We start from the raw sequence: 24960 nt of genomic DNA on the forward strand, positions 1-24960 counted from the left end.
TTATGTGTGTGTATATGTTATGTGTGTGTATATGTTATGTGTGTGTATATGTTATGTGTGTGTATATGTCATGTGTGTGTATATGTTATGTGTGTGTATATGTTATGTGTGTGTATATGTTATGTGTGTGTATATGTTATGTGTGTGTATATGTTATGTGTGTGTATATGTTATGTGTGTGTATATGTTATGTGTGTGTATATGTTATGTGTGTGTATATATAAAAGCACACACACACACACACATATTTGTACAAACAAGTGTGTGATGATCCGTCAACCACACCCGCATGTTTCCCAGCATGCCTTTCTCCAGCCGGCGTCATGAGCGTGACTTCCTGGTTCCTGGTGAGCAGCTCAGGTTCTCATCATCGTCTCCCCAGAGAACTGATCTTCGTCGGGCGAGAGGACTGCGAGCTGATGCTGCAGGTGAGTCACATGACCTGCAGGTGAGTCACGTGACCTGCAGGTGAGTCACATGACCTGCAGGTGAGTCACATGACCTGCAGGTGAGTCACGTGACCCTGCAGGTGAGTCACGTGACCCTGCAGGTGAGTCACATGACCTGCAGGTGAGTCACATGACCTGCAGGTGAGTCACGTGACCTGCAGGTGAGTCACGTGACCTGCAGGTGAGTCACATGACCTGCAGGTGAGTCACATGACCTGCAGGTGAGTCACGTGACCTGCAGGTGAGTCACGTGACCTGCAGGTGAGTCACATGACCCTGCAGGTGAGTCACTTGACCTGCAGGTGAGTCACGTGACCTGCAGGTGAGTCACATGACCTGCAGGTGAGTCACATGACCCTGCAGGTGAGTCACTTGACCTGCAGGTGAGTCACGTGACCTGCAGGTGAGTCACGTGACCTGCAGGTGAGTCACGTGACCTGCAGGTGAGTCACATGACCCTGCAGGTGAGTCACGTGACCTGCAGGTGAGTCACATGACCTGCAGGTGAGTCACGTGACCTGCAGGTGAGTCACGTGACCTGCAGGTGAGTCACATGACCTGCAGGTGAGTCACATGACCTGCAGGTGAGTCACGTGACCGGCAGGTGAGTCACATGACCTGCAGGTGAGTCACATGACCCTGCAGGTGAGTCACGTGACCTGCAGGTGAGTCACATGACCTCTGACCTTGTGCCCTTCAGTCTCGCAGCGTGGACAAGCAACACGCCGTCATCAACTACGATGCTGAAGGCGACCAGCACCTGGTCAAGGACCTGGGCAGCCTGAACGGGGTGAGAGTCCTGATGGTTGTTGGTTCTAATCTCACTGACTCTTCTCTCTTGACCTTTGAAGACCTTTGTCAACAACCTGAAGATTCCTGACCAGACCTACGTGACCTTGGGAGCTTCTGACATGTTGCGCTTCGGATATGATATCCTTCCACCAGCACAGCGCCCCCTGGAGGGTCCTGAGACACATGAAGACAAACTAACACGTTCAGCTTTATTTCAAGTGTCGAAGAATATGTTGTTGCTTTTAGAAGAAACCTGGAGCAGAACCAGACTCATTGTTGACTCCTGCTGTGAACGCTGGGAGGAAGGGTGGAGGGATAGATAGATGGATGGAGAGAAGAGTGAGGGAGGATACAGTGAGAGAAAAGAAGAGAGAAGAGTGAGGGAGGATACAGTGAGAGAAAAGAAGAGAGAAGAGTGAGGGAGGATACAGTGAGAGAAAAGAAGAGAGAAGAGTGAGGGAGGATACAGTGAGAGAAAAGAGGAGAGAAGAGTGAGGGAGGATACAGTGAGAGAAAAGAGGAGAGAAGAGTGAGGGGGGATACAGTGAGAGAAAAGAAGAGAGAAGAGTGAGGGAGGATACAGTGAGAGAAAAGAAGAGAGAAGAGTGAGGGAGGATACAGTGAGAGAAAAGAAGAGAGAAGAGTGAGGGAGGATACAGTGAGAGAAAAGAGGAGAGAAGAGTGAGGGAGGATACAGTGAGAGAAAAGAGGAGAGAAGAGTGAGGGGGGATACAGTGAGAGAAAAGAAGAGAGAAGAGTGAGGGAGGATACAGTGAGAGAAAAGAAGAGAGAAGAGTGAGGGAGGATACAGTGAGAGAAAAGAAGAGAGAAGAGTGAGGGAGGATACAGTGAGAGAAAAGAAGAGAGAAGAGTGAGGGAGGATACAGTGAGAGAAAAGAGGAGAGAAGAGTGAGGGAGGATAGAGTGAGAGAAAAGAAGAGAGAAGAGTGTTGATATGTGTGATACAGGAGTGTAGTTGTGTAACTGTTGATATGTGTGATACAGGAGTGTAGTTGTGTAGCTGTTGATGTGTGTGATACAGGAGTGTAGTTGTGTAGCTGTTGATATGTGCAATACAGGAGTGTAGTTGTGTAGCTGTTGATATGTGTGATACAGGAGTGTAGTTGTGTAGCTGTTGATATGTATGATACAGGAGTGTAGTTGTGTAGCTGTTGATATGTGTGATACAGGAGTGTAGTTGTGTAGCTGTGGATATGTGTGATACAGGAGTGTAGTTGTGTAGCTGCTGATATGTGTGATACAGGAGTGTAGTTGTGTAGGTGAAATCTTTCATCTGCTTCATGGACAAGTACAGTTGTGTGTCATCATCATAACAGTAAAGTTTATAGAGTGTCTTCTGATCAAGTCTAGTGAAACATATAGATTATGAATAGGACCAAGAACAGAACCTTGTGGGACACCATAGAGGTGGTTGACGTGTTCATTACGTTTCTTCTGATAGATAAACCACTTCAGAGCAGTTCTAGTGTGTAGAAGAATGTGGTTCAACATACTAAATATTGCACTTCAAGTGTAGACAGTAGACTGTTGGCGCTGGGGTTACATACAAACTTACACGCACACATACACACCTGCATATACACATGTTATATACACACACGTTATACTGACATAAAAAGTTAGATAATATGAGTCGGTGTTGACCAAGTGGGGAAGTTCTAATCTATTCTGACAGCCTTGACCTTGACCCCGCTCACACTCTCGCATCTACATTGTGGAGAAACGGGAACATAAAGTTCCTGAAGAGGCTCTGAAGGTAAACTGCTGATGATTTCCCCGGTGAGAAGGTTTCATGTCAAGTCACCTTCTGTTTTTGCAGCATGAGAAGTACAGCAGCCAACTTCAACTGAAGAAAATAGAAGATCCAGAGAGCAGGATTCGGTCAAAGAGCCAAGGTGAATTTATCTTTGGGTTCTGAGCCATTGAGCAAGACTATATCATGTGGTGTAAATTGTCTTGTCGTGATTGTCATTTCAAGGTGTTTCTGAGTCTCCACTGACCCGGACTCCCCTCTATGGACAGCCTTCTTGGTGGGGGGAGGAGGAACATGGCCATCAGTACCGCAGAAGTGACGAACTGTCAGGTGGTAGAACCTGTCAATCAGTCATCGGTGACGTCAAAGATAGTAATGTTGTTGTGTCTCGTTGTCAGTGGAACATCAAACAGCTCAGTCTGTGGTCCAGGATCTCTCTGGGTCAGAATCCTCAATGTTCTCGCTGTTCCAGTCCAGCTGCTTCGAAATTCCCGTACAGGATGTGTCATCTGTCGGTGGGGCACAGCTCCACGAAATTCCCACCAAAGACATAGACACACAGAAACCCCCTAACCAAACCCAGCCCGTCGTCCAGAGTCACGCGTCCTTCACCATAGAGTTTGACTCTGGCGCTCCAGGAAAGATGAAGATCAAGGATCACGTCACCAAATTTTCAATGCGGCAAAGAAAGATTCCAGCTTCTGGTATCCCCTCAGCAGACGCGTTAACAGCCGAGAACAAGGTTGCAGACTGGCTGGTGCACGCGGACATGAGGGGGATGAGACAAAATGAGACCAGCGAAGACGTCTTAAGCACCAAAAGCGACTTGGCCGTCAATACTAAGATTCTGAGAGGTGTGCCTGCAGCTTTCCCAACTGCTTCAGTCTAGTGATTCTTTGTGTTTCAGGTCATTACCACGAGGATGGCACCCAGAGTGACTCAGAGGAGCACCTGCCAGACGTTCACAGGCTGCAGCCTCCAGACTCCGAGCATCTGGACCATAGACTGCATTCTGTAAGCAGAGAGCCTGCAAGTCCACCACAACAGCATCTCCCTGAAGAAGACACACTGGGTTCCGAAGAAAAGAAAACACTCCCTGCAGAGCCAGTCCCACATCAGGCCTTTATCATCGAGTTCTTCGATAAAGAAAACCCGAGGAAGAAGCGCTCACAATCCTTTACCCACAACCCATCCAGCAAACAAGAGCGGAGGAGAGGAATAGAGAGGCCATCTTCAGTACATGGCCATGTGCCCCCTACACAGCCGCAGACTGGCCTCATGCGAATGGTGGGCCTTGGATCCCAACAGAGGTCCAGCTCCTTAAAGAGAGAAAGGACTGAGGGGGAGACAGCCACTCTGAGTTCCACATCTCGCCTGACAACTGGCCTCAGACATTTGACCTGCTCAGGCAGAAAGTTGCCTCCAGACCACCTACAGAAGATTGTAACCTCTCCAACCGACAGGATGAGTACCTCTGCTTTGCCCGTCTCACCTAGTAGGAACAAGCTCCAAGTCCACACTTTTACCCCAGATTCAGGGACAGTCACTGAGGCGCATGTTGGGGCTCGTACAGCAGGTCTAAGAACAGAAGAAGATGACAGTCTCAGTGATGCTGGGACATACACTATTGATACTGAAGCCCCAGACCAGGAAGTGGCACAAGCACGCAACATGATTGACCAGGTAACACATCCTCGTCTGGCCATAAAATATATTAATAAGAAAAGGCACAATTCAGAGGTGGTGAGTGTCTAGACTTTTCTCACACCTTTGCTCTTCTGACAGGTATTCGGAGTCCTGGACTCTCTAGAGTTTACTGGGGCTGCTGGAACTGCTGACACTATTAAGGTCCGACATCCTTCCTCCCCTCAGACAACCGGTCCCAGCCCAGTCCAGGTGAACAAAAAGTTGTCCGATGGACAAGGAAAATCTGTTGACACAGAGGCACCAAAGGTACAGGTTAATGGTAAGTCTAAACATTAATCAAGAGACCATAGGTAGAACTGTGACCTTCATCCTATGTAGGCCTTATTTGCTACTCACAACTTGATCCGGGCACTAAGTCTTGGGTGTAACACAAGCCAAATAGTAGCCATTGATTGGTGCCACACTCATGTTTGTTTTAACAATTGACCAGTTCTCTTTTTCTTCAGATTTGGGCAGCTCTGAGTCTAGCACTGAGAGCAGGACAAGAAGGATGCTTCCACAGGTCCCTTCTGGCCAATTGGACCCTGCTTACAACAACGGCACACAAGACCAGTCCTACGCAGAGGATGTGGACCCAGACAGTTTGAGCGATGCTAGTCGCTCTGATGACAGTCACAAGACAAAGTCTCTTACTGGCAGCGCCAGCCTTCAGTCCACTTGCTTCTTTATTGATTCTGAGGATTGTCCAACACGACTGGACCTGCCCCTTAGTCCAGTTCATCCACTGCCAGGTAAGACCTCGCACACTACTATTGTCATCCGTCACCTAAGTAGATCAGACACACAGAGGACTGGCATCAAGCCAAATAACTCCGCCCCAAACCTGCGCATGACAGAAGGAGACTCCCCCTCCATTGTCCATCGGCAGGAAAGTTTCACCAGAGACCGTCCCAATGAGGTCCAGATAAAGACGCTTCCCCATATAAGCAGCCAGCCATCTCTTCAGACCCTCCAGAATCACAGTTTTCCCGGGCCAATGGGAGAACTTGATTTAGTAAGGTCCTCTGGTTATGTTGACGATGAAGGGTCTGGAGAGTCAGACGTGGACACTGCTAGCACAGTAAGTCAAGTAAGCTGTAAAAACATTCCAGCTGGCACGGAGAATGGTCAAAACAGTCATCATAGGGACAAGTCTTTATCCGGGTCATTGGTCCAACAAAAGAAAAAATCCTTTTCTGGCCTAGTCCAGAAAAGACAGCCACTTACGGCCCGAGAACGTCTTTCTGAGAAGCGCCGACACCAAGTGGAGCCAACCGTTAGGAGTGAAAAGGGCAAGTATTATCAAAGTCCCCGAAACACAAGCAATGTGTCTTTAGAGACTTCTAAGAAGCAGTTGGGTTCTAGTCACGTTTGGACAGAGCCTGCAAGTCAGGATTCATTCAATCACAGTAAGAAATGTCCTGATCTAAAGGTCAGAAAAGCTCCACAGGTTCTGACTCGGTCCAACAGCCTTTCAGCACCACGGCCCACCCGAGCATCTATGCTCAGAAGAGCTCGTCTTGGGGAGGCCTCTGACACTGATGGAGGGGAAACAGACCGTGCCTCCCAAAACTCGGACCACAAAGGATCAGCTGATGGGAAGAAATTGTCACGTCTAGACGTCCTTGCACTCCCAAGAAAGAGGACTGGTTCTTTCAATACTCCGAGCGACAATGAGGTGCACATCATGGGCCGACCGGGACCAAAATCAACTTCAGATGCCGGTGGTGACACCAGGAGGCTTCTTGCAAGTAAAGGGGGAAAAGCGTCAGTGAAGATACAGCCAACAAGAACTACACAATCCGCAGCTGCTAAAAATGCAGGTAAGTCCCCAAACGCTTGTCCTAATCTATCTGTGGAATAGTGGCCAACCTAAGACTTCAGTTCCAGAGTCTACTTATTGCTGCATAGGGTTACATTGTTCATCCTCGGAAGACGAACTAGCAATTGTCAATCCCCCTAAATATTCAACGGCACGAAGAAGCAGGCCAGTTTCTGTCGACACAGAGGAGGACGAGGACCCGTACCAGAACTGGTCTAATCATAGTGCAGAGATCGCAAAGTAGGCAAAAACATACCTACTAATTCAAGTGGCCCCTAAATTGTAACCCTAAAACATCCCCATGCTTCCCGTCTAACAGGCTGAGCCAGGATCTAGCAAAGGACCTGGCCATCCTGGCTCGAGAAATCCACGACGTTGCTGGAGATGGAGATATGCCTGTTTCAGGGCATGAAACCACACCCACCTCGCTGCCGTCCACACCTGCTCCGGTCCGAGAGGAGGTGAGTTACATGACAGGAGTGTGTGTAGACTTAAGGCATAAGTGGAGTGAGGAGGTTCTGGATCCAAGGGACAGATAAATGTTTGCCATCTGATGGTCACTTCATGACCAGAACCTTCTGCACCTTACCCTTTCTGTCTCTCAAGCTGGTCCAACACATCCCAGAGGTGGGCTTAAACTTCCAGAAGGTTCCACTCGTCTCTGCTGGTCCTGCCGACAACCTGGATTCAAACATGAACCGGTCGGAGCCCGGTTCCAAATCAAAAACGGCACAGGACCGCCAAGAGGTGGTGCTCTAACTTCAGTAACACACACATTACTTTGTCAGATTAGCTAGTTCTAGTTCTAAGCATCACAAAGGGCACTTGTGATCTCATCTGTCTTTTCTAGGAGGTTCTGGACAACCTCATGTTGAGTCCAGTGTCCCAGCTGTCCCACATGATCCGCCAGAACACAGAGCAGCTTGCCCAGAAGATGAGGTAAGTCCTGGACCAGGTCCAAAAGAGACACCTTGTTTTGAGTCACTTCTGAGGTTTTGCTCCTAGGGTCCTGTTGGGAAACAAAGCCGATCTGTGGGAGGAGTTTGAGAGCAGGTTCAACACCGACACTGAAGTTCCACTTCTCAAGACCTCCAATCAGGTTTGTCTGGTCCATTGAACAGGTGTTGTCTTCATTATCATCTTCATCATCATCATCATCTTCAGCATGGATCGAGAAAGGGTCACATGAGTTGCTTGTTCTAGGAGATCTCGTCCATCCTGATGGAACTGCGACGTGTTCAGAGACAACTGGAAGGTTGGTTGTCGGTTCTTCTCCCGACTGTGAGAACTTGTTGACCAGGTCCTTATTTCTGCAGCCATCAACTCACTGGTGGATGCACCTCCTGCTGTCAAAGAGAAGAAGCGGACCTCGACCTCCAGGTCCACCCGGGGATCCGATCGAGCAGCGAAATCCTAAAGTGTTGAAAGAAACGTCACTTGATGAAGATTCCTCGTGTATTAATCTGTGTTGTTGTTCTTGACGACTGAATGTTTGCTTTAGATTGTGAATGTGAATAAAATACTTCATCAAACCGCCAGGAGGTGGCGCTCACAAACCCTCAAACGTTATGTTTTTGTTTTAAGGTTGTAATGGGTTTGAGCCAAATGTGTGTTTATGAAAAATGTGCTTCGTTTTAACTTTGAAAGCCATCACACGACCGGAAGTATTTTATTTTGGCACCTCCGTTAGACGGAAGTGGTCAGATCCAGCGGGAGGAGCAGCAGTCACAGAAGAAGAAGAACCTCTGCGAGTGTGGGTGAGTTCTCCAGATTGACTAAAGATAGTCGGTTCTGATGAACCTTGTCCGGTCTTTGGACCGGTATCGTTGCCGTCGGTTCCGTAGAGGCGCGTGCGCGACTCTTTTTATTCCAGCGTCAAAGCTTTTCTTCTGACGGGACTTTCAAAGTAAAAGCCCCCACTAGCGCTGTTGGTCTTTTTTCGTGTTTTGTTTTCTTTAATAATGCAGCAGTAAAATCGCCATTATATTCTATTTTATCATATGGACTTGGACTGTCTTGGAGGACGTATTAAGCATCTGACCTGAGAAGAAAAACGGAGTAAAGAGTAAATCAGTCTCTTGTATTTCAAAGCAGTTCTTCGATCCGAACAATGTGAACGACGGTCCTTGAACACATCAGCTGCAGACCCGGAAGTGGGCGGAGCTATTGAGACGTTAAAAACACGAATTTATTTACAGAAAACTATCATCGACGAGGAAGAAAGAATCAAACGTATGATAAAAAACGTTCGTCAAAGATATTTTCATGAAACTCTTTCATTGTTAGTTTCATGTTTTAAAGGCTTTAAAAAAAATCAACTTCTGGATCAACATGGAGGATGATCGACGTCATCATCGGGTCACGTGTGTCTGAGGGTCAAGAGTCTAGAACCTCCTGGACAGAGACGCGCGATGACGTCATAGGTGAGCGAGTGAGATGTTATGAAATGGAAGAATCTCGTGGTTTCATATCTTCTCAAGTAGAGATGAGTTCATCCTGAACCCCTGACCCCTGACCCCTGACCTCTGTGTCAGCGGTGATCGACGTGTGAGTCCATTGTTCCAGAACATAAGTTCTTATCAAACATTTCATTATTTAATTCAATAATTGAACCCAATAATTTGAAGGTTGAATTTATTTTTACACTCTGGTCATCTCTGGTCATCTCTGGTCATCTCTGGTCATCTCTGGTCATCTCTTGTCATCTCTGGTCATCTCTTGTCATCTCTGGTCATCTCTGGTCATCTCTTGTCATCTCTGGTCATCTCTTGTCATCTCGTGTCATCTCTGGTCATCTCTGGTCATCTCTGGTCATCTTGTGTCATCTCTGGTCATCTCTGGTCATCTCGTGTCATCTCTGGTCATCTCTGGTCATCTCTGATCATCTCGTGTCATCTCTGATCATCTCGTGTCATCTCTGATCATCTCGTGTCATCTCTGGTCATCTCTGGTCATCTCGTGTCATCTCTGATCATCTCGTGTCATCTCTGGTCATCTCTGGTCATCTCTGGTCATCTCGTGTCATCTCTGGTCATCTCTGGTCATCTCTGATCATCTCGTGTCATCTCTGATCATCTCGTGTCATCTCTGATCATCTCGTGTCATCTCTGGTCATCTCTGGTCATCTCGTGTCATCTCTGATCATCTCGTGTCATCTCTGGTCATCTCTGGTCATCTCTTGTCATCTCTGGTCATCTCTGGTCATCTCTGGTCATCTCTGGTCATCTCGTGTCATCTCGTGTCATCTCTGGTCATCTCTGGTCATCTCTGATCATCTCGTGTCATCTCTGATCATCTCGTGTCATCTCTGATCATCTCGTGTCATCTCGTGTCATCTCTGGTCATCTCGTGTCATCTCTGGTCATCTCGTGTCATCTCTGGTCATCTCGTGTCATCTCTGGTCATCTCTGGTCATCTCTGGTCATCTTTGGTCATCTCTGGTCATCTCTTGTCATCTCTTGTCATCTCTGGTCATCTCTGGTCATCTCGTGTCATCTCGTGTCATCTCTGGTCATCTCGTGTCATCTCGTGTCATCTCGTGTCATCTCTGGTCATCTCTGGTCATCTCTGGTCATCGTTGGTTATCTCTGGTTATCTCGTGTCATCTCTTGTCATCTCTGGTCATCTCTGGTCATCTCTGGTCATCGTTGGTTATCTCTGGTTATCTCGTGTCATCTCTGGTCATCTCTGGTCATCTCTGGTCATCTCGTGTCATCTCGTGTCATCTCTTGTCATCTCTTGTCATCTCTGGTCATCTCTGGTCATCTCTGGTCATCGTTGGTCATCTCTGGTTATCTCGTGTCATCTCGTGTCATCTCTGGTCATCTCTGGTCATCTCTGGTCATCTCTGGTCATCTCTGGTCATCTCTGGTCATCTCTTGTCATCTCGTGTCATCTCTGGTCATCTCTGGTCATCTCTGGTCATCTCTTGTCATCTCTTGTCATCTCGTGTCATCTCTGGTCATCTCTGGTCATCTCTGGTCATCTCTGGTCATCTCGTGTCATCTCGTGTCATCTCTGGTCATCTCTGGTCATCTCTTGTCATCTCTTGTCATCTCTGGTCATCTCTTGTCATCTCTTGTCATCTCTTGTCATCTCGTGTCATCTCTGGTCATCTCTGGTCATCTCTGGTCATCTCTGGTCATCTCTGGTCATCTCTTGTCATCTCTTGTCATCTCGTGTCATCTCGTGTCATCTCTTGTCATCTCTTGTCATCTCGTGTCATCTCGTGTCATCTCTGGTCAACTCGTGTCATCTCTGGTCATCTCTGGTCATCTCTGGTCATCTCTTGTCATCTCTTGTCATCTCGTGTCATCTCGTGTCATCTCTGGTCATCTCGTGTCATCTCGTGTCATCTCGTGTCATCTCTTGTCATCTCTGGTCATCTCTGGTCATCTCGTGTCATCTCGTGTCATCTCTGGTCATCTCTGGTCATCTCGTGTCATCTCTGGTCATCTCTGGTCATCTCGTGTCATCTCTGGTAATCTCTGGTCATCTCTGGTCATCTCTGGTCATCTCGTGTCATCTCGTGTCATCTCTGGTCATCTCGTGTCATCTTGTGTCATCTCTGGTCATCTCTGGTCATCTCTGGTCATCTCTGGTCATCTCGTGTCATCTCTGGTCATCTCTGGTCATCTCTGGTCATCTCGTGTCATCTCTGGTAATCTCTGGTAATCTCTGGTAATCTCTGGTAATCTCGTGTCATCTCTGGTCATCTCTGGTCATCTCTGGTCATCTCGTGTCATCTCTGGTCATCTCTGGTCATCTCTGGTCATCTCGTGTCATCTCGTGTCATCTCTGGTCATCTCTGGTCATCTCTGGTCATCTCTGGTCATCTCTGGTCATCTCTGGTCATCTCGTGTCATCTCGGGTCATCTCGTGTCATCTCGTGTCATCTCTGGTCATCTCTGGTCATCTCTTGTCATCTCGTGTCATCTCTGGTCATCTCTGGTCATCTCTGGTCATCTCTTGTCATCTCTGGTCATCTCGGGTCATCTCGGGTCATCTCTTGTCATCTCTTGTCATCTCGTGTCATCTCTGGTCATCTCGTGTCATCTCGTGTCATCTCGTGTCATCTCTGGTCATCTCTGGTCATCTCTGGTCATCTCGTGTCATCTCGTGTCATCTCGTGTCATCTCGTGTCATCTCTTGTCATCTCTGGTCATCTCTGGTCATCTCGTGTCATCTCGTGTCATCTCGTGTCATCTCTGGTCATCTCTGGTCATCTCGTGTCATCTCTGGTCATCTCTGGTCATCTCGTGTCATCTCTGGTCATCTCTGGTCATCTCTGGTCATCTCGTGTCATCTCGTGTCATCTCGTGTCATCTCGTGTCATCTCTGGTCATCTCTGGTCATCTCTGGTCATCTCTGGTCATCTCGGGTCATCTCTGGTCATCTCTGGTCATCTCTGGTCATCTCTGGTCATCTCTGGTCATCTCTGGTCATCTCTGGTCATCTCGTGTCATCTCGTGTCATCTCGTGTCATCTCTGGTCATCTCTGGTCATCTCTGGTCATCTCTGGTCATCTCGTGTCATCTCGTGTCATCTCGTGTCATCTCGTGTCATCTCGTGTCATCTCTGGTCATCTCTGGTCATCTCTGGTCATCTCTGGTCATCTCTGGTCATCTCTGGTCATCTCGTGTCATCTCGTGTCATCTCTGGTCATCTCTGGTCATCTCTGGTCATCTCGTGTCATCTCTGGTCATCTCTGGTCATCTCTGGTCATCTCGTGTCATCTCTGGTCATCTCTGGTCATCTCTGGTCATCTTTGGTCATCTTTGGTCATCTCGTGTCATCTCTGGTCATCTCTGGTCATCTCTGGTCATCTCTGGTCATCTCGTGTCATCTCGTGTCATCTCGTGTCATCTCGTGTCATCTCTGGTCATCTCTGGTCATCTCTGGTCATCTCGTGTCATCTCTGGTCATCTCTGGTCATCTCTGGTCATCTCGGGTCATCTCGTGTCATCTCTGGTCATCTCTGGTCATCTCTGGTCATCTCTGGTCATCTCGTGTCATCTCTGGTCATCTCTTGTCATCTCTTGTCATCTCTGGTCATCTCTGGTCATCTCGTGTCATCTCTGATCATCTCGTGTCATCTCTGGTCATCTCTGGTCATCTCGTGTCATCTCGTGTCATCTCGTGTCATCTCGTGTCATCTCTGGTCATCTCTGATCATCTCGTGTCATCTCGTGTCATCTCTGATCATCTCGTGTCATCTCTGGTCATCTCGTGTCATCTCTGATCATCTCGTGTCATCTCTGATCATCTCTGGTCATCTCTGGTCATCTCTGGTCATCTCGTGTCATCTCTGATCATCTCGTGTCATCTCTGGTCATCTCTGGTCATCTCGTGTCATCTCTGGTCATCTCTGGTCATCTCTGGTCATCTCGGGTCATCTCGTGTCATCTCTGGTCATCTCTGGTCATCTCTGGTCATCTCTGGTCATCTCGTGTCATCTCTGGTCATCTCTTGTCATCTCTTGTCATCTCTGGTCATCTCTGGTCATCTCGTGTCATCTCTGATCATCTCGTGTCATCTCTGGTCATCTCTGGTCATCTCGTGTCATCTCGTGTCATCTCGTGTCATCTCGTGTCATCTCTGGTCATCTCTGATCATCTCGTGTCATCTCGTGTCATCTCTGATCATCTCGTGTCATCTCTGGTCATCTCGTGTCATCTCTGATCATCTCGTGTCATCTCGTGTCATCTCTGATCATCTCTGGTCATCTCTGGTCATCTCTGGTCATCTCGTGTCATCTCTGATCATCTCGTGTCATCTCTGGTCATCTCTGGTCATCTCGTGTCATCTCGTGTCATCTCGTGTCATCTCTGATCATCTCGTGTCATCTCTGATCATCTCGTGTCATCTCGTGTCATCTCTGATCATCTCGTGTCATCTCTGGTCATCTCGTGTCATCTCGTGTCATCTCTGGTCATCTCTGGTCATCTCTGGTCATCTCGTGTCATCTCTGATCATCTCGTGTCATCTCGTGTCATCTCTGGTCATCTCGTGTCATCTCTGGTCATCTCTGATCATCTCTGGTCATCTCTGATCATCTCGTGTCATCTCTGATCATCTCGTGTCATCTCTGATCATCTCGTGTCATCTCTGGTCATCTCGTGTCATCTCTGATCATCTCGTGTCATCTCGTGTCATCTCTGATCATCTCGTGTCATCTCTGGTCATCTCTGGTCATCTCGTGTCATCTCGTGTCATCTCTGGTCATCTCGTGTCATCTCTGGTCATCTCTGGTCATCTCTGGTCATCTCTGATCATCTCGTGTCATCTCTGGTCATCTCGTGTCATCTCGTGTCATCTCGTGTCATCTCTGGTCATCTCTGGTCATCTCGTGTCATCTCGTGTCATCTCTTGTCATCTCTTGTCATCTCTGGTCATCTCTGGTCATCTCTGGTCATCTCGTGTCATCTCTGGTCATCTCGTGTCATCTCTGGTCATCTCTGGTCATCTCTTGTCATCTCTGGTCATCTCTGGTCATCTCTGGTCATCTCGTGTCATCTCGTGTCATCTCGTGTCATCTCGGGTCATCTCGGGTCATCTCGTGTCATCTCGTGTCATCTCTGGTCATCTCGTGTCATCTCTGGTCATCTCGTGTCATCTCGTGTCATCTCTGGTCATCTCTGGTCATCTCTGGTCATCTCGTGTCATCTCTGGTCATCTCTGGCCATCGCTGGTCATCTCGTGTCATCTCGTGTCATCTCTGGTCATCTCTGGTCATCTCTTGTCATCTCTGGTCATCTCTGGTCATCTCGTGTCATCTCTGGTCATCTCTGGTCATCTCTTGTCATCTCTGGTCATCTCTGGTCATCTCGTGTCATCTCTTGTCATCTCTGGTCATCTCGTGTCATCTCTTGTCATCTCTGGTCATCTCGTGTCATCTCTGGTCATCTCTGGCCATCGCTGGTCATCTCTGGTCATCTCGTGTCATCTCTGGTCATCTCTTGTCATCTCTGGTCATCTCTGGTCATCTCGTGTCATCTCGTGTCATCTCTGGTCATCTCTGGTCATCTCTTGTCATCTCTGGTCATCTCTGGTCATCTCGTGTCATCTCGTGTCATCTCTGATCATCTCGTGTCATCTCTGGTCATCTCTGGTCATCTCTGGTCATCTCTTGTCATCTCTTGTCATCTCTGGTCATCTCGTGTCATCTCTGGTCATCTCTGGTCATCTCTTGTCATCTCTGGTCATCTCTGGTCATCTCTGGTCATCTCGTGTCATCTCGTGTCATCTCTGGTCATCTCTGGTCATCTCTTGTCATCTCTGGTCATCTCTTGTCATCTCTGGTCATCTCTGGTCATCTCTGGTCATCTCTGGTCATCTCTGGTCATCTCTTGTCATCTCTGGTCATCTCTTGTCATCTCTTGTCATCTCTGGTCATCTCTGGTCATCTCGTGTCATCTCTGGTCATCTCTGGTCATCTCTTGTCATCTCTGGTCATCTCTGGTCATCTCGTGTCATCTCTTGTCATCTCTGGTCATCTCGTGTCATCTCTTGTCATCTCTGGTCATCTCGTGTCATCTCTGGTCATCTCTGGCCATCGCTGGTCATCTCTGGTCATCTCGTGTCATCTCTGGTCATCTCTTGTCATCTCTGGTCATCTCTGGTCATCTCGTGTCATCTCGTGTCATCTCTGGTCATCTCTGGTCATCTCTGGTCATCTCTTGTCATCTCTGGTCATCTCTGGTCATCTCGTGTCATCTCTGATCATCTCGTGTCATCTCTGGTCATCTCTGGTCATCTCTGGTCATCTCTTGTCATCTCTTGTCATCTCTGGTCATCTCGTGTCATCTCTGGTCATCTCTGGTCATCTCTTGTCATCTCTTGTCATCTCTGGTCATCTCTGGTCATCTCTGGTCATCTCGTGTCATCTCGTGTCATCTCTGGTCATCTCTGGTCATCTCTTGTCATCTCTGGTCATCTCTGGTCATCTCGTGTCATCTCTTGTCATCTCTGGTCATCTCGTGTCATCTCTTGTCATCTCTGGTCATCTCGTGTCATCTCTGGTCATCTCTGGCCATCGCTGGTCATCTCTGGTCATCTCTGGTCATCTCTTGTCATCTCTGGTCATCTCTGGTCATCTCGTGTCATCTCGTGTCATCTCTGGTCATCTCTGGTCATCTCTTGTCATCTCTGGTCATCTCTGGTCATCTCGTGTCATCTCTGATCATCTCGTGTCATCTCTGGTCATCTCTGGTCATCTCTGGTCATCTCTTGTCATCTCTTGTCATCTCTGGTCATCTCGTGTCATCTCTGGTCATCTCTGGTCATCTCTTGTCATCTCTGGTCATCTCTGGTCATCTCTGGTCATCTCGTGTCATCTCGTGTCATCTCTGGTCATCTCTGGTCATCTCGTGTCATCTCTGGTCATCTCTGGTCATCTCTGGTCATCTCTGGTCATCTCTGGTCATCTCTTGTCATCTCTTGTCATCTCTGGTCATCTCTGGTCATCTCTTGTCATCTCTGGTCATCTCTGGTCATCTCTTGTCATCTCTGGTCATCTCTGGTCATCTCGTGTCATCTCGTGTCATCTCTGGTCATCTCTGGTCATCTCTTGTCATCTCTGGTCATCTCGTGTCATCTCTGGTCATCTCTGGGCATCTCTGGTCATCTCTTGTCATCTCGTGTCATCTCGTGTCATCTCGTGTCATCTCGTGTCATCTCTGGTCATCTCTGGTCATCTCTGGTCATCTCTGGTCATCTCTGGTCATCTCGTGTCATCTCGTGTCATCTCGGGTCATCTCTGGTCATCTCTGGTCATCTCTTGTCATCTCTGGTCATCTCTGGTCATCTCTGGTCATCTCGTGTCATCTCGTGTCATCTCGTGTCATCTCGGGTCATCTCGGGTCATCTCGTGTCATCTCGTGTCATCTCTGGTCATCTCGTGTCATCTCTGGTCATCTCGTGTCATCTCGTGTCATCTCTGGTCATCTCTGGTCATCTCTGGTCATCTCGTGTCATCTCTGGTCATCTCTGGCCATCGCTGGTCATCTCTGGTCATCTCGTGTCATCTCGTGTCATCTCTGGTCATCTCTGGTCATCTCTTGTCATCTCTGGTCATCTCTGGTCATCTCGTGTCATCTCTGGTCATCTCTGGTCATCTCTTGTCATCTCTGGTCATCTCTGGTCATCTCGTGTCATCTCTTGTCATCTCTGGTCATCTCGTGTCATCTCTTGTCATCTCTGGTCATCTCGTGTCATCTCTGGTCATCTCTGGCCATCGCTGGTCATCTCTGGTCATCTCGTGTCATCTCTGGTCATCTCTTGTCATCTCTGGTCATCTCTGGTCATCTCGTGTCATCTCGTGTCATCTCTGGTCATCTCTGGTCATCTCTTGTCATCTCTGGTCATCTCTGGTCATCTCGTGTCATCTCGTGTCATCTCTGATCATCTCGTGTCATCTCTGGTCATCTCTGGTCATCTCTGGTCATCTCTTGTCATCTCTTGTCATCTCTGGTCATCTCGTGTCATCTCTGGTCATCTCTGGTCATCTCTTGTCATCTCTGGTCATCTCTGGTCATCTCTGGTCATCTCGTGTCATCTCGTGTCATCTCTGGTCATCTCTGGTCATCTCTTGTCATCTCTGGTCATCTCTTGTCATCTCTGGTCATCTCTGGTCATCTCTGGTCATCTCTGGTCATCTCTGGTCATCTCTTGTCATCTCTGGTCATCTCTTGTCATCTCTTGTCATCTCTGGTCATCTCTGGTCATCTCGTGTCATCTCTGGTCATCTCTGGTCATCTCTTGTCATCTCTGGTCATCTCTGGTCATCTCGTGTCATCTCTTGTCATCTCTGGTCATCTCGTGTCATCTCTTGTCATCTCTGGTCATCTCGTGTCATCTCTGGTCATCTCTGGCCATCGCTGGTCATCTCTGGTCATCTCGTGTCATCTCTGGTCATCTCTTGTCATCTCTGGTCATCTCTGGTCATCTCGTGTCATCTCGTGTCATCTCTGGTCATCTCTGGTCATCTCTTGTCATCTCTGGTCATCTCTGGTCATCTCGTGTCATCTCTGATCATCTCGTGTCATCTCTGGTCATCTCTGGTCATCTCTGGTCATCTCTTGTCATCTCTTGTCATCTCTGGTCATCTCGTGTCATCTCTGGTCATCTCTGGTCATCTCTTGTCATCTCTTGTCATCTCTGGTCATCTCTGGTCATCTCTGGTCATCTCGTGTCATCTCGTGTCATCTCTGGTCATCTCTGGTCATCTCTTGTCATCTCTGGTCATCTCTGGTCATCTCGTGTCATCTCTTGTCATCTCTGGTCATCTCGTGTCATCTCTTGTCATCTCTGGTCATCTCGTGTCATCTCTGGTCATCTCTGGCCATCGCTGGTCATCTCTGGTCATCTCTGGTCATCTCTTGTCATCTCTGGTCATCTCTGGTCATCTCGTGTCATCTCGTGTCATCTCTGGTCATCTCTGGTCATCTCTTGTCATCTCTGGTCATCTCTGGTCATCTCGTGTCATCTCTGATCATCTCGTGTCATCTCTGGTCATCTCTGGTCATCTCTGGTCATCTCTTGTCATCTCTTGTCATCTCTGGTCATCTCGTGTCATCTCTGGTCATCTCTGGTCATCTCTTGTCATCTCTGGTCATCTCTGGTCATCTCTGGTCATCTCGTGTCATCTCGTGTCATCTCTGGTCATCTCTGGTCATCTCGTGTCATCTCTGGTCATCTCTGGTCATCTCTGGTCATCTCTGGTCATCTCTGGTCATCTCTTGTCATCTCTTGTCATCTCTGGTCATCTCTGGTCATCTCTTGTCATCTCTGGTCATCTCTGGTCATCTCTTGTCATCTCTGGTCATCTCTGGTCATCTCGTGTCATCTCGTGTCATCTCTGGTCATCTCTGGTCATCTCTTGTCATCTCTGGTCATCTCGTGTCATCTCTGGTCATCTCTGGGCATCTCTGGTCATCTCTTGTCATCTCGTGTCATCTCGTGTCATCTCGTGTCATCTCTGGTCATCTCGTGTCATCTCGTGTCATCTCGTGTCATCTCGTGTCATCTCGTGTCATCTCTGGTCATCTCGTGTCATCTCGTGTCATCTCGTGTCATCTCTTGTCATCTCTGGTCATCTCTGGTCATCTCGTGTCATCTCTGGTCATCTCGTGTCATCTCGTGTCATCTCGTGTCATCTCGTGTCATCTCTGGTCATCTCTGGTCATCTCTGGTCATCTCTGGTCATCTCTTGTCATCTCTGGTCATCTCGGGTCATCTCGGGTCATCTCTTGTCATCTCTTGTCATCTCGTGTCATCTCGTGTCATCTCGTGTCATCTCGTGTCATCTCTGGTCATCTCGTGTCATCTCGTGTCATCTCTGGTCATCTCTTGTCATCTCTGGTCATCTCTTGTCATCTCTGGTCATCTCGTGTCATCTCGTGTCATCTCTGGTCACCTCTGGTCATCTCTGGTCATCTCTGGTCATCTCTGGTCATCTCTGGTCATCTCTGGTCATCTCTTGTCATCTCTGGTCATCTCTGGTCATCTCTGGTCATCTCTGGTCATCTCGGGTCATCTCTGGTCATCTCTGGTCATCTCTGGTCATCTCTGGTCATCTCTGGTCATCTCTTGTCATCTCTTGTCATCTCCGGTCATCTCTGGTCATCTCTGATCAGCCTCCACACGTCACACACATTTCATCCAAGATTCCAATCACTTGTCGAACCTTTGATGGTTAAACTCCACCAGAAGTCGAGGGATCATAGATCCAAACCGGTAAAGAACCGACACATGATACTCTGGTTCTATCAGTACCTGCTCCGCCTCCAACTGTTGTGGGTCTTCTCTGTCACTGAGGTTCTAAAGACGCACAACAGGCTTTGTCTCTAACGGCCTTCGCTGTTGGTTTCTAACCCAAGGGAAGGCCTCAGTTCAGTCCTGGCTGGGACAGAGATCTTCACTCCTTCATCCCTGCCCTGACTCTGTGGTACATGAGGTTCCACCAGTTACTGTGTGAGACGGAGAACCTTCATGTAGCGCACAAACGTAGACGACCACGATGCAGCTTGACGGACGTCTCCAGTCACTCCTCTGAACTTGATGTGAATGCAGGTAAAAAGCCCTTAAACAAAGCGTCCTTGACCTTAAAGACGACGTAATGACCTTCGTGCAGAAGGAAGGATTAGGACCTTCTAATCTCACAGACTCGTCGGCGAGGTCCACAGTTGGGGCACAAAGTTCACCTCTTTGTTGATACATTTAACAAAGGGAAGGCAGTCTTCAGTGACAGTAGGGCTCTCTGGTCCAAAGGCTTGAAGGGGCCTCCAGCTAGACCCTGAAGAACCTTTTGAAAGCGAGTAACGAAACGAATTGGAGGATTTCTGGTCATAAAACTACCAAAACCATCATGTCCTGGTCTGGTCCTGCTGGTGTGACGGGCCCTCAGGTCGTGTTCCTCTCGTTGTATGGAGGTACGCACGGGGGCCCCAACGAAAAGGGCCATTTCGAGGCATAAAATGGCAACGTTTCAACGGCTATTTACACATTTACTTCATCCGTGGAAGTTTGAGATGGTTTTAAAATTGCTCTCGAAGCCTCCGGCGTGTTTAAAATGTCATCCACCGTAAGAATGCGGCCGCTGTCTTGTTTGTTTTGGTTACCGCAGCGACCACTCGCAAAGCCTTCTGGGGAATGTCGGCAGCTCTTCCCCTTATGTGCCGACATAACAGTTTCAGACTTACATGGAACACTATCATAGACTTTACCACCTTTATGCTGATAAGGGCGATGTCTACGTGCACCAGGTTCTGTCCGGGTTCGGTTCGGAGGTCTGGGTGCCGCCTGGTACCCGACAACCCAATCCGAGCTGCCGCCAACGAAATGGAGGGCAAGTCTTCGACCGGGAAGCGGTGTTCAGCTCCGACAGTGGAGGTCGTAGCCGGAGTTTCCTGGAACATCAGGGTCGTCCTCATAGATGCCAATGTTGTCCAGACCTAACTCTGCCAGGACGGCTGTGCAAGAGATGCAAGTCTTTCGTTCTATAGCGACACCCAATGGTGAAAAAAAACTTGCTGGAGTAATGAAGAATATGGACCTTAATGTCGATTCGAGGTGACAGAGTTTCAAAAGGGAGACGAAGAGTCTATATAGGGGGGCGGACCCTTCCCCCCAGTTGGGCGTAGAGTAGATTACATTTATTCAGGTGTAGGGGCGGAAGCCTTAAGGGATAAACCAATAGAGGGCGGAGCATGTACATAATGGAACTTCGCTCATGTTTCCTCATCAATCAAGAATAAAAGTTCTAAATCTAAACTCGTGTTCTTTTAAATCCAAGATAAAATATTGGTAATAAAACCAACTTATGTTCTACCACAACATCACATGATCGTCCGTGTGTTGCAGGATTGGCTGAAAGTTTGATGATTATTACATATATATTGAATTTGTAACGTATGTAATACGTTTAACATTTGAAAAAGTTAAATCCATCCATTTGATAAAATGATGACACTGATAATAGTGACGTTCTCCTCTGCGTCTGCAGGATGTCGCGTCTGAACCACAGCGAGCACGTCCTGCAGCAGCTCAACAGTCAGCGCGAGTGGGGCTTCCTGTGCGACTGCCTGCTCTCCATCGGCGACTTCTACTTCCGGGCGCACCGAGCCGTGCTCGCTGCCTGCAGTGCCTACTTCAGGATGACCTTCATCCGTGACCAGCAAGGGTCTTGGTCTGACCACCAGGGCCCGAGGGCGGAGCAGCAGGTGTCACTGGACCTCAGCAACATGAAGATCAGCGCCGAGTGCTTCGACCGGATCCTGCAGCTCATGTATGTCGGACGTGTCGCCGCCGGCAATTACGACTTCGAGGAGTTGAAAACTTCAATGGCGTCGCTGCAGATGTACTATGTCCCAGAGTCTCCTGAGGACCTGCAAGAACCCCACAGCTCCGCCCCGACCTCCTCCTCCTCCTCCTCCTCCTCTGCAACGCTCGCCGGTTCCATGATGTTCGGTGTGCGCATGTACGAATCCCCACCGGTCAGTCTAGGAGCGGTTAAGGCCAGCATTCTGGCAGTGCCGCCAGCGGAGGACGGGGTGGACCAGCCGTGTGATCTCAGGAAACGGTCCGGGGGGCGGAGCTTAAAGGATCGCCCACGCTTCGGCCGCACCTTCACCTGTGACGACTGCGGTTTTGTGTTCAGTTGCGAGAAGCTGCTGCTGGAACACGCCCTCACATGCTCCTCCCACAGGAAGTACTGCCCCCCCGGAACACTGACGGAGCCAGAGTCCGGCAAAGAAGAGAGTCTGGCCTCCGACAGCCGAGTGGATGAGGATTGGCCCGGAACCAGCTCCGCTCTATGGGGGGAGGCTCGTTCTGCTGGGGGCGTGGCCATCAAGACGGAAACTGAAGACATCGAGGAGGTCCAAATGGACCGGAGCAGAGAGGACTCTAGTTCTGACACCAACCTCAAGGCCTGGGGCGAGTCCGGGACCAAGAGAGTGAAGAAGGAAGACGAGCCGGAACCTTGCGAGCTCTGCAGCGAGCCCCTGCTGGAGGAAGATAGACCCGCCCACTTCTTGGCCAGTCACATGACCCACGTGTGTGCGTGTGGGCGCTGCGGTCAGGTGCTGATCAAGGGTCGGCAACTGCAGGAACACGCCGAGCGCTGCGCTGGCGGCGAGTCTGAGGAGGAGGAGGAGGAGGAGGAGCCAGGGGCGTGTCCTCACTGCGGTCTTGTCCTCCAGAACCAGTCGGCAGTGCTGGAGCACACGCTCTCGTGCCCGGACCCGCCAGCGCCGCTGGAGGAGGTCGTCGGCGCGGATCACCGGAGGAAACACTTCTGCAGCATCTGTGGCCGCGGGTTCTACCAACGTTGCCACCTGCGCGAGCACCACACGGTCCACACCCGCCACAAGCAGTTCACCTGCGACACTTGTGGGAAGCAGTTCCTGCGCGAGCGTCAGCTGCGCCTTCACACTGACATGCATCAGGGCGCCGCCCGCTACCTGTGCCCCGTCTGCCACCAGGGCGCCTTCCTCAAACACGACCACGTCCGACACATGGCCTCACATCTGGCTGCTGGCCAGACGCTCTGCCAGGTGTGTTTCCAGATCTTCCCAGGTCACGAGCAGCTAGAGGTCCACATGGAGGTTCACCTGTACACCTGCGGAGTCTGTGGAGACAAGTTTCGGTTACGCAAAGACCTGCGAAGTCACTACCACCACCAACACACCCGGAGACTGTGACACACACGTACACACACACACATGTACACACACATACATACACATGTATAAATACGAACATTCATATATACACACACATATACATAAACGCACACAAACAACACACATGTAACTGACTATATAAACACAACTCTTGTGAATAAAAGTCAATCAAAGTATTGATGCTTTAATTTAACATTTGAAATGTTTCATTATTATTTTAAAATCATTGAATTTCTACGATCTGTCATTATTTACGTCATTATTCTCTAAACATTTATTGATGCTTCCTTTAATAAAAGCGATCTTTTGCAAAATACTAAAGTAAAAGATCGTATGTTCGTCACGTGTTTACTTTATTTAACTCGGTTTAACTAGTTTCAAAACCGTGACTCACGCGCATGCGCAACCTGGTTCCCGCGCTGACGGTGTCGCAGGTACGAGCAGGTGTGATTCACACCTTCCCATGATGCACTGCGTGAGAGACCCCAATTCATTCAATAATAGAATTTTATTTCTTTTATCTACGAAATCATTATTAATAAAACATTTCAATTGAAAATAAAATTCTGTCGTCGCTGTTTTTTAATGTTTAACAAAATATCAACGAGCTAAGGAGCGCCATCTGGTGGCGAGTGACGCCAGCAGTTATAGAATAGAATAAAATAAAAATAAAATAAAATAAAATGTCACGTTATGTTACGTCATCATGACGTAAAAACAGATGAATGTTTAACTTAACGTTGAAACAAGAAGATCATTAATTTGTCCTAAAATAAAACAATCAGAACGAAAGATATTAATAGAAAAATAAGGTTAAATCAGAAAATAAAAATATTTAATTATTTAGTGAATCATATGTGTCATGGATTAGGAGGTCACGTGGGGGGAAGACCCGGATGTATGACGCATGATGACGGGATTGACTCAGAATAAAAACTCCTTCAACTTATTACGACCCGTTTGATTGAATTCAGTACATTTAACAATGTTTTTATTTAATAAAGTGAACAGAACAATATCATTTAACAATGTTTTTATTTAATAAAGTGAACAGAACAATATCATTTAACAATGTTTATATTAATAAAGTGAACAGAACAATATCATTTAACAATGTTTTTATATAATAAAGTGAACAGAACAATATCATTTAACAATGTTTTTATTTAATAAAGTGAACACAACAATATCATTAAACAATGTTTTTATTTAATAAAGTGAACACAACAATATCATTAAACAATGTTTTTATTTAATAAAGTGAACACAACAATATCATTAAACAATGTTTTTATTTAATAAAGTGAACAGAACAATATCATTAAACAATGTTTTTATTTAATAAAGTGAACACAACAATATCATTAAACAATGTTTTTATTTAATAAAGTGAACACAACAATATCATTAAACAATGTTTTTATTTAATAAAGTGAACACAACAATAATATTAAACAATGTTTTTATTTAATAAAGTGAACAGAACAATATCATTAAACAATGTTTTTATTTAATAAAGTGAACAGAACAATATCATTAAACAATGTTTTTATTTAATAAAGTGAACAGAACAATATCATTAAACAATGTTTTTATTTAATAAAGTGAACAGAACAATATCATTAAACAATGTTTTTATTTAATAAAGTGAACACAACAATATAATTTAACAATGTTTTTATTTAATAAAGTGAACACAACAATATCATTAAACAATGTTTTTATTTAATAAAGTGAACAGAACAATATCATTAAACAATGTTTTTATTTAATAAAGTGAACACAACAATATCATTAAACAATGTTTTTATTTAATAAAGTGAACACAACAATATCATTAAACAATGTTTTTATTTAATAAAGTGAACACAATAAAGTGAACAGAACAATATCATTAAACAATGTTTTTATTTAATAAAGTGAACAGAACAATATCATTAAACAATGTTTTTATTTAATAAAGTGAACAGAACAATATCATTAAACAATGTTTTTATTTAATAAAGTGAACAGAACAATATCATTAATCAATGTTTTTATTTAATAAAGTGAACAGAACAATATCATTAAACAATGTTTTTATTTAATAAAGTGAACAGAACAATATCATTAAACAATGTTTTTATTTAATAAAGTGAACACAACAATATCATTAAACAATGTTTTTATTTAATAAAGTGAACAGAACAATATCATTAAACAATGTTTTTATTTAATAAAGTGAACACAACAATATCATTAAACAATGTTTTT

General features: G+C 47.0%; 2 protein-coding genes across 5 annotated transcripts; both read left to right on the top strand.

The window, feature by feature from the left end:
• The first annotated feature begins 288 nt into the window (after positions 1-288).
• Positions 289-8087, top strand: LOC148066870 (centrosomal protein of 170 kDa protein B-like). 2 transcript variants are annotated; one of them, XM_087805730.1, is made up of 17 exons: positions 289-428; positions 1150-1239; positions 1301-1379; positions 2960-3018; positions 3082-3157; positions 3241-3345; positions 3414-3869; positions 3923-4698; positions 4801-4981; positions 5169-6524; positions 6586-6763; positions 6843-6984; positions 7130-7270; positions 7374-7462; positions 7529-7622; positions 7727-7778; positions 7840-8087. In XM_087805730.1, exons 1-17 carry the CDS (start codon positions 324-326, stop codon positions 7938-7940), a joined length of 4080 nt encoding a protein of 1359 aa, XP_087661856.1. In that variant the 5' UTR covers positions 289-323; the 3' UTR covers positions 7941-8087. The 2 variants fall into 2 exon arrangements, with proteins under 2 accessions (XP_087661856.1, XP_087661857.1); XM_087805731.1 differs by having other exon boundaries at positions 6613-6763; positions 7130-7273; positions 7377-7462.
• Positions 8088-8185: 98 nt separating this feature from the next.
• On the top strand, positions 8186-23758 carry zbtb1 (zinc finger and BTB domain containing 1). Of its 3 annotated transcripts, none has more exons than XM_087806336.1 (3): positions 8186-8280; positions 8618-8946; positions 21027-23758. In XM_087806336.1, exon 3 carries the CDS (start codon positions 21028-21030, stop codon positions 22723-22725), a length of 1698 nt encoding a protein of 565 aa, XP_087662462.1. In that variant the 5' UTR covers positions 8186-8280; positions 8618-8946; position 21027; the 3' UTR covers positions 22726-23758. The 3 variants fall into 3 exon arrangements, with proteins under 3 accessions (XP_087662462.1, XP_087662461.1, XP_087662463.1); XM_087806335.1 differs by having other exon boundaries at positions 8825-8946; XM_087806337.1 differs by lacking the exon at positions 8618-8946.
• Positions 23759-24960: the final 1202 nt, after the last annotated feature.

This window comes from Callionymus lyra, chromosome 13 (genome assembly GCF_982586985.1).
Source record: "Callionymus lyra chromosome 13, fCalLyr1.hap1.1, whole genome shotgun sequence".
NCBI classification, from domain to species: Eukaryota; Metazoa; Chordata; class Actinopteri; order Syngnathiformes; family Callionymidae; genus Callionymus; species Callionymus lyra.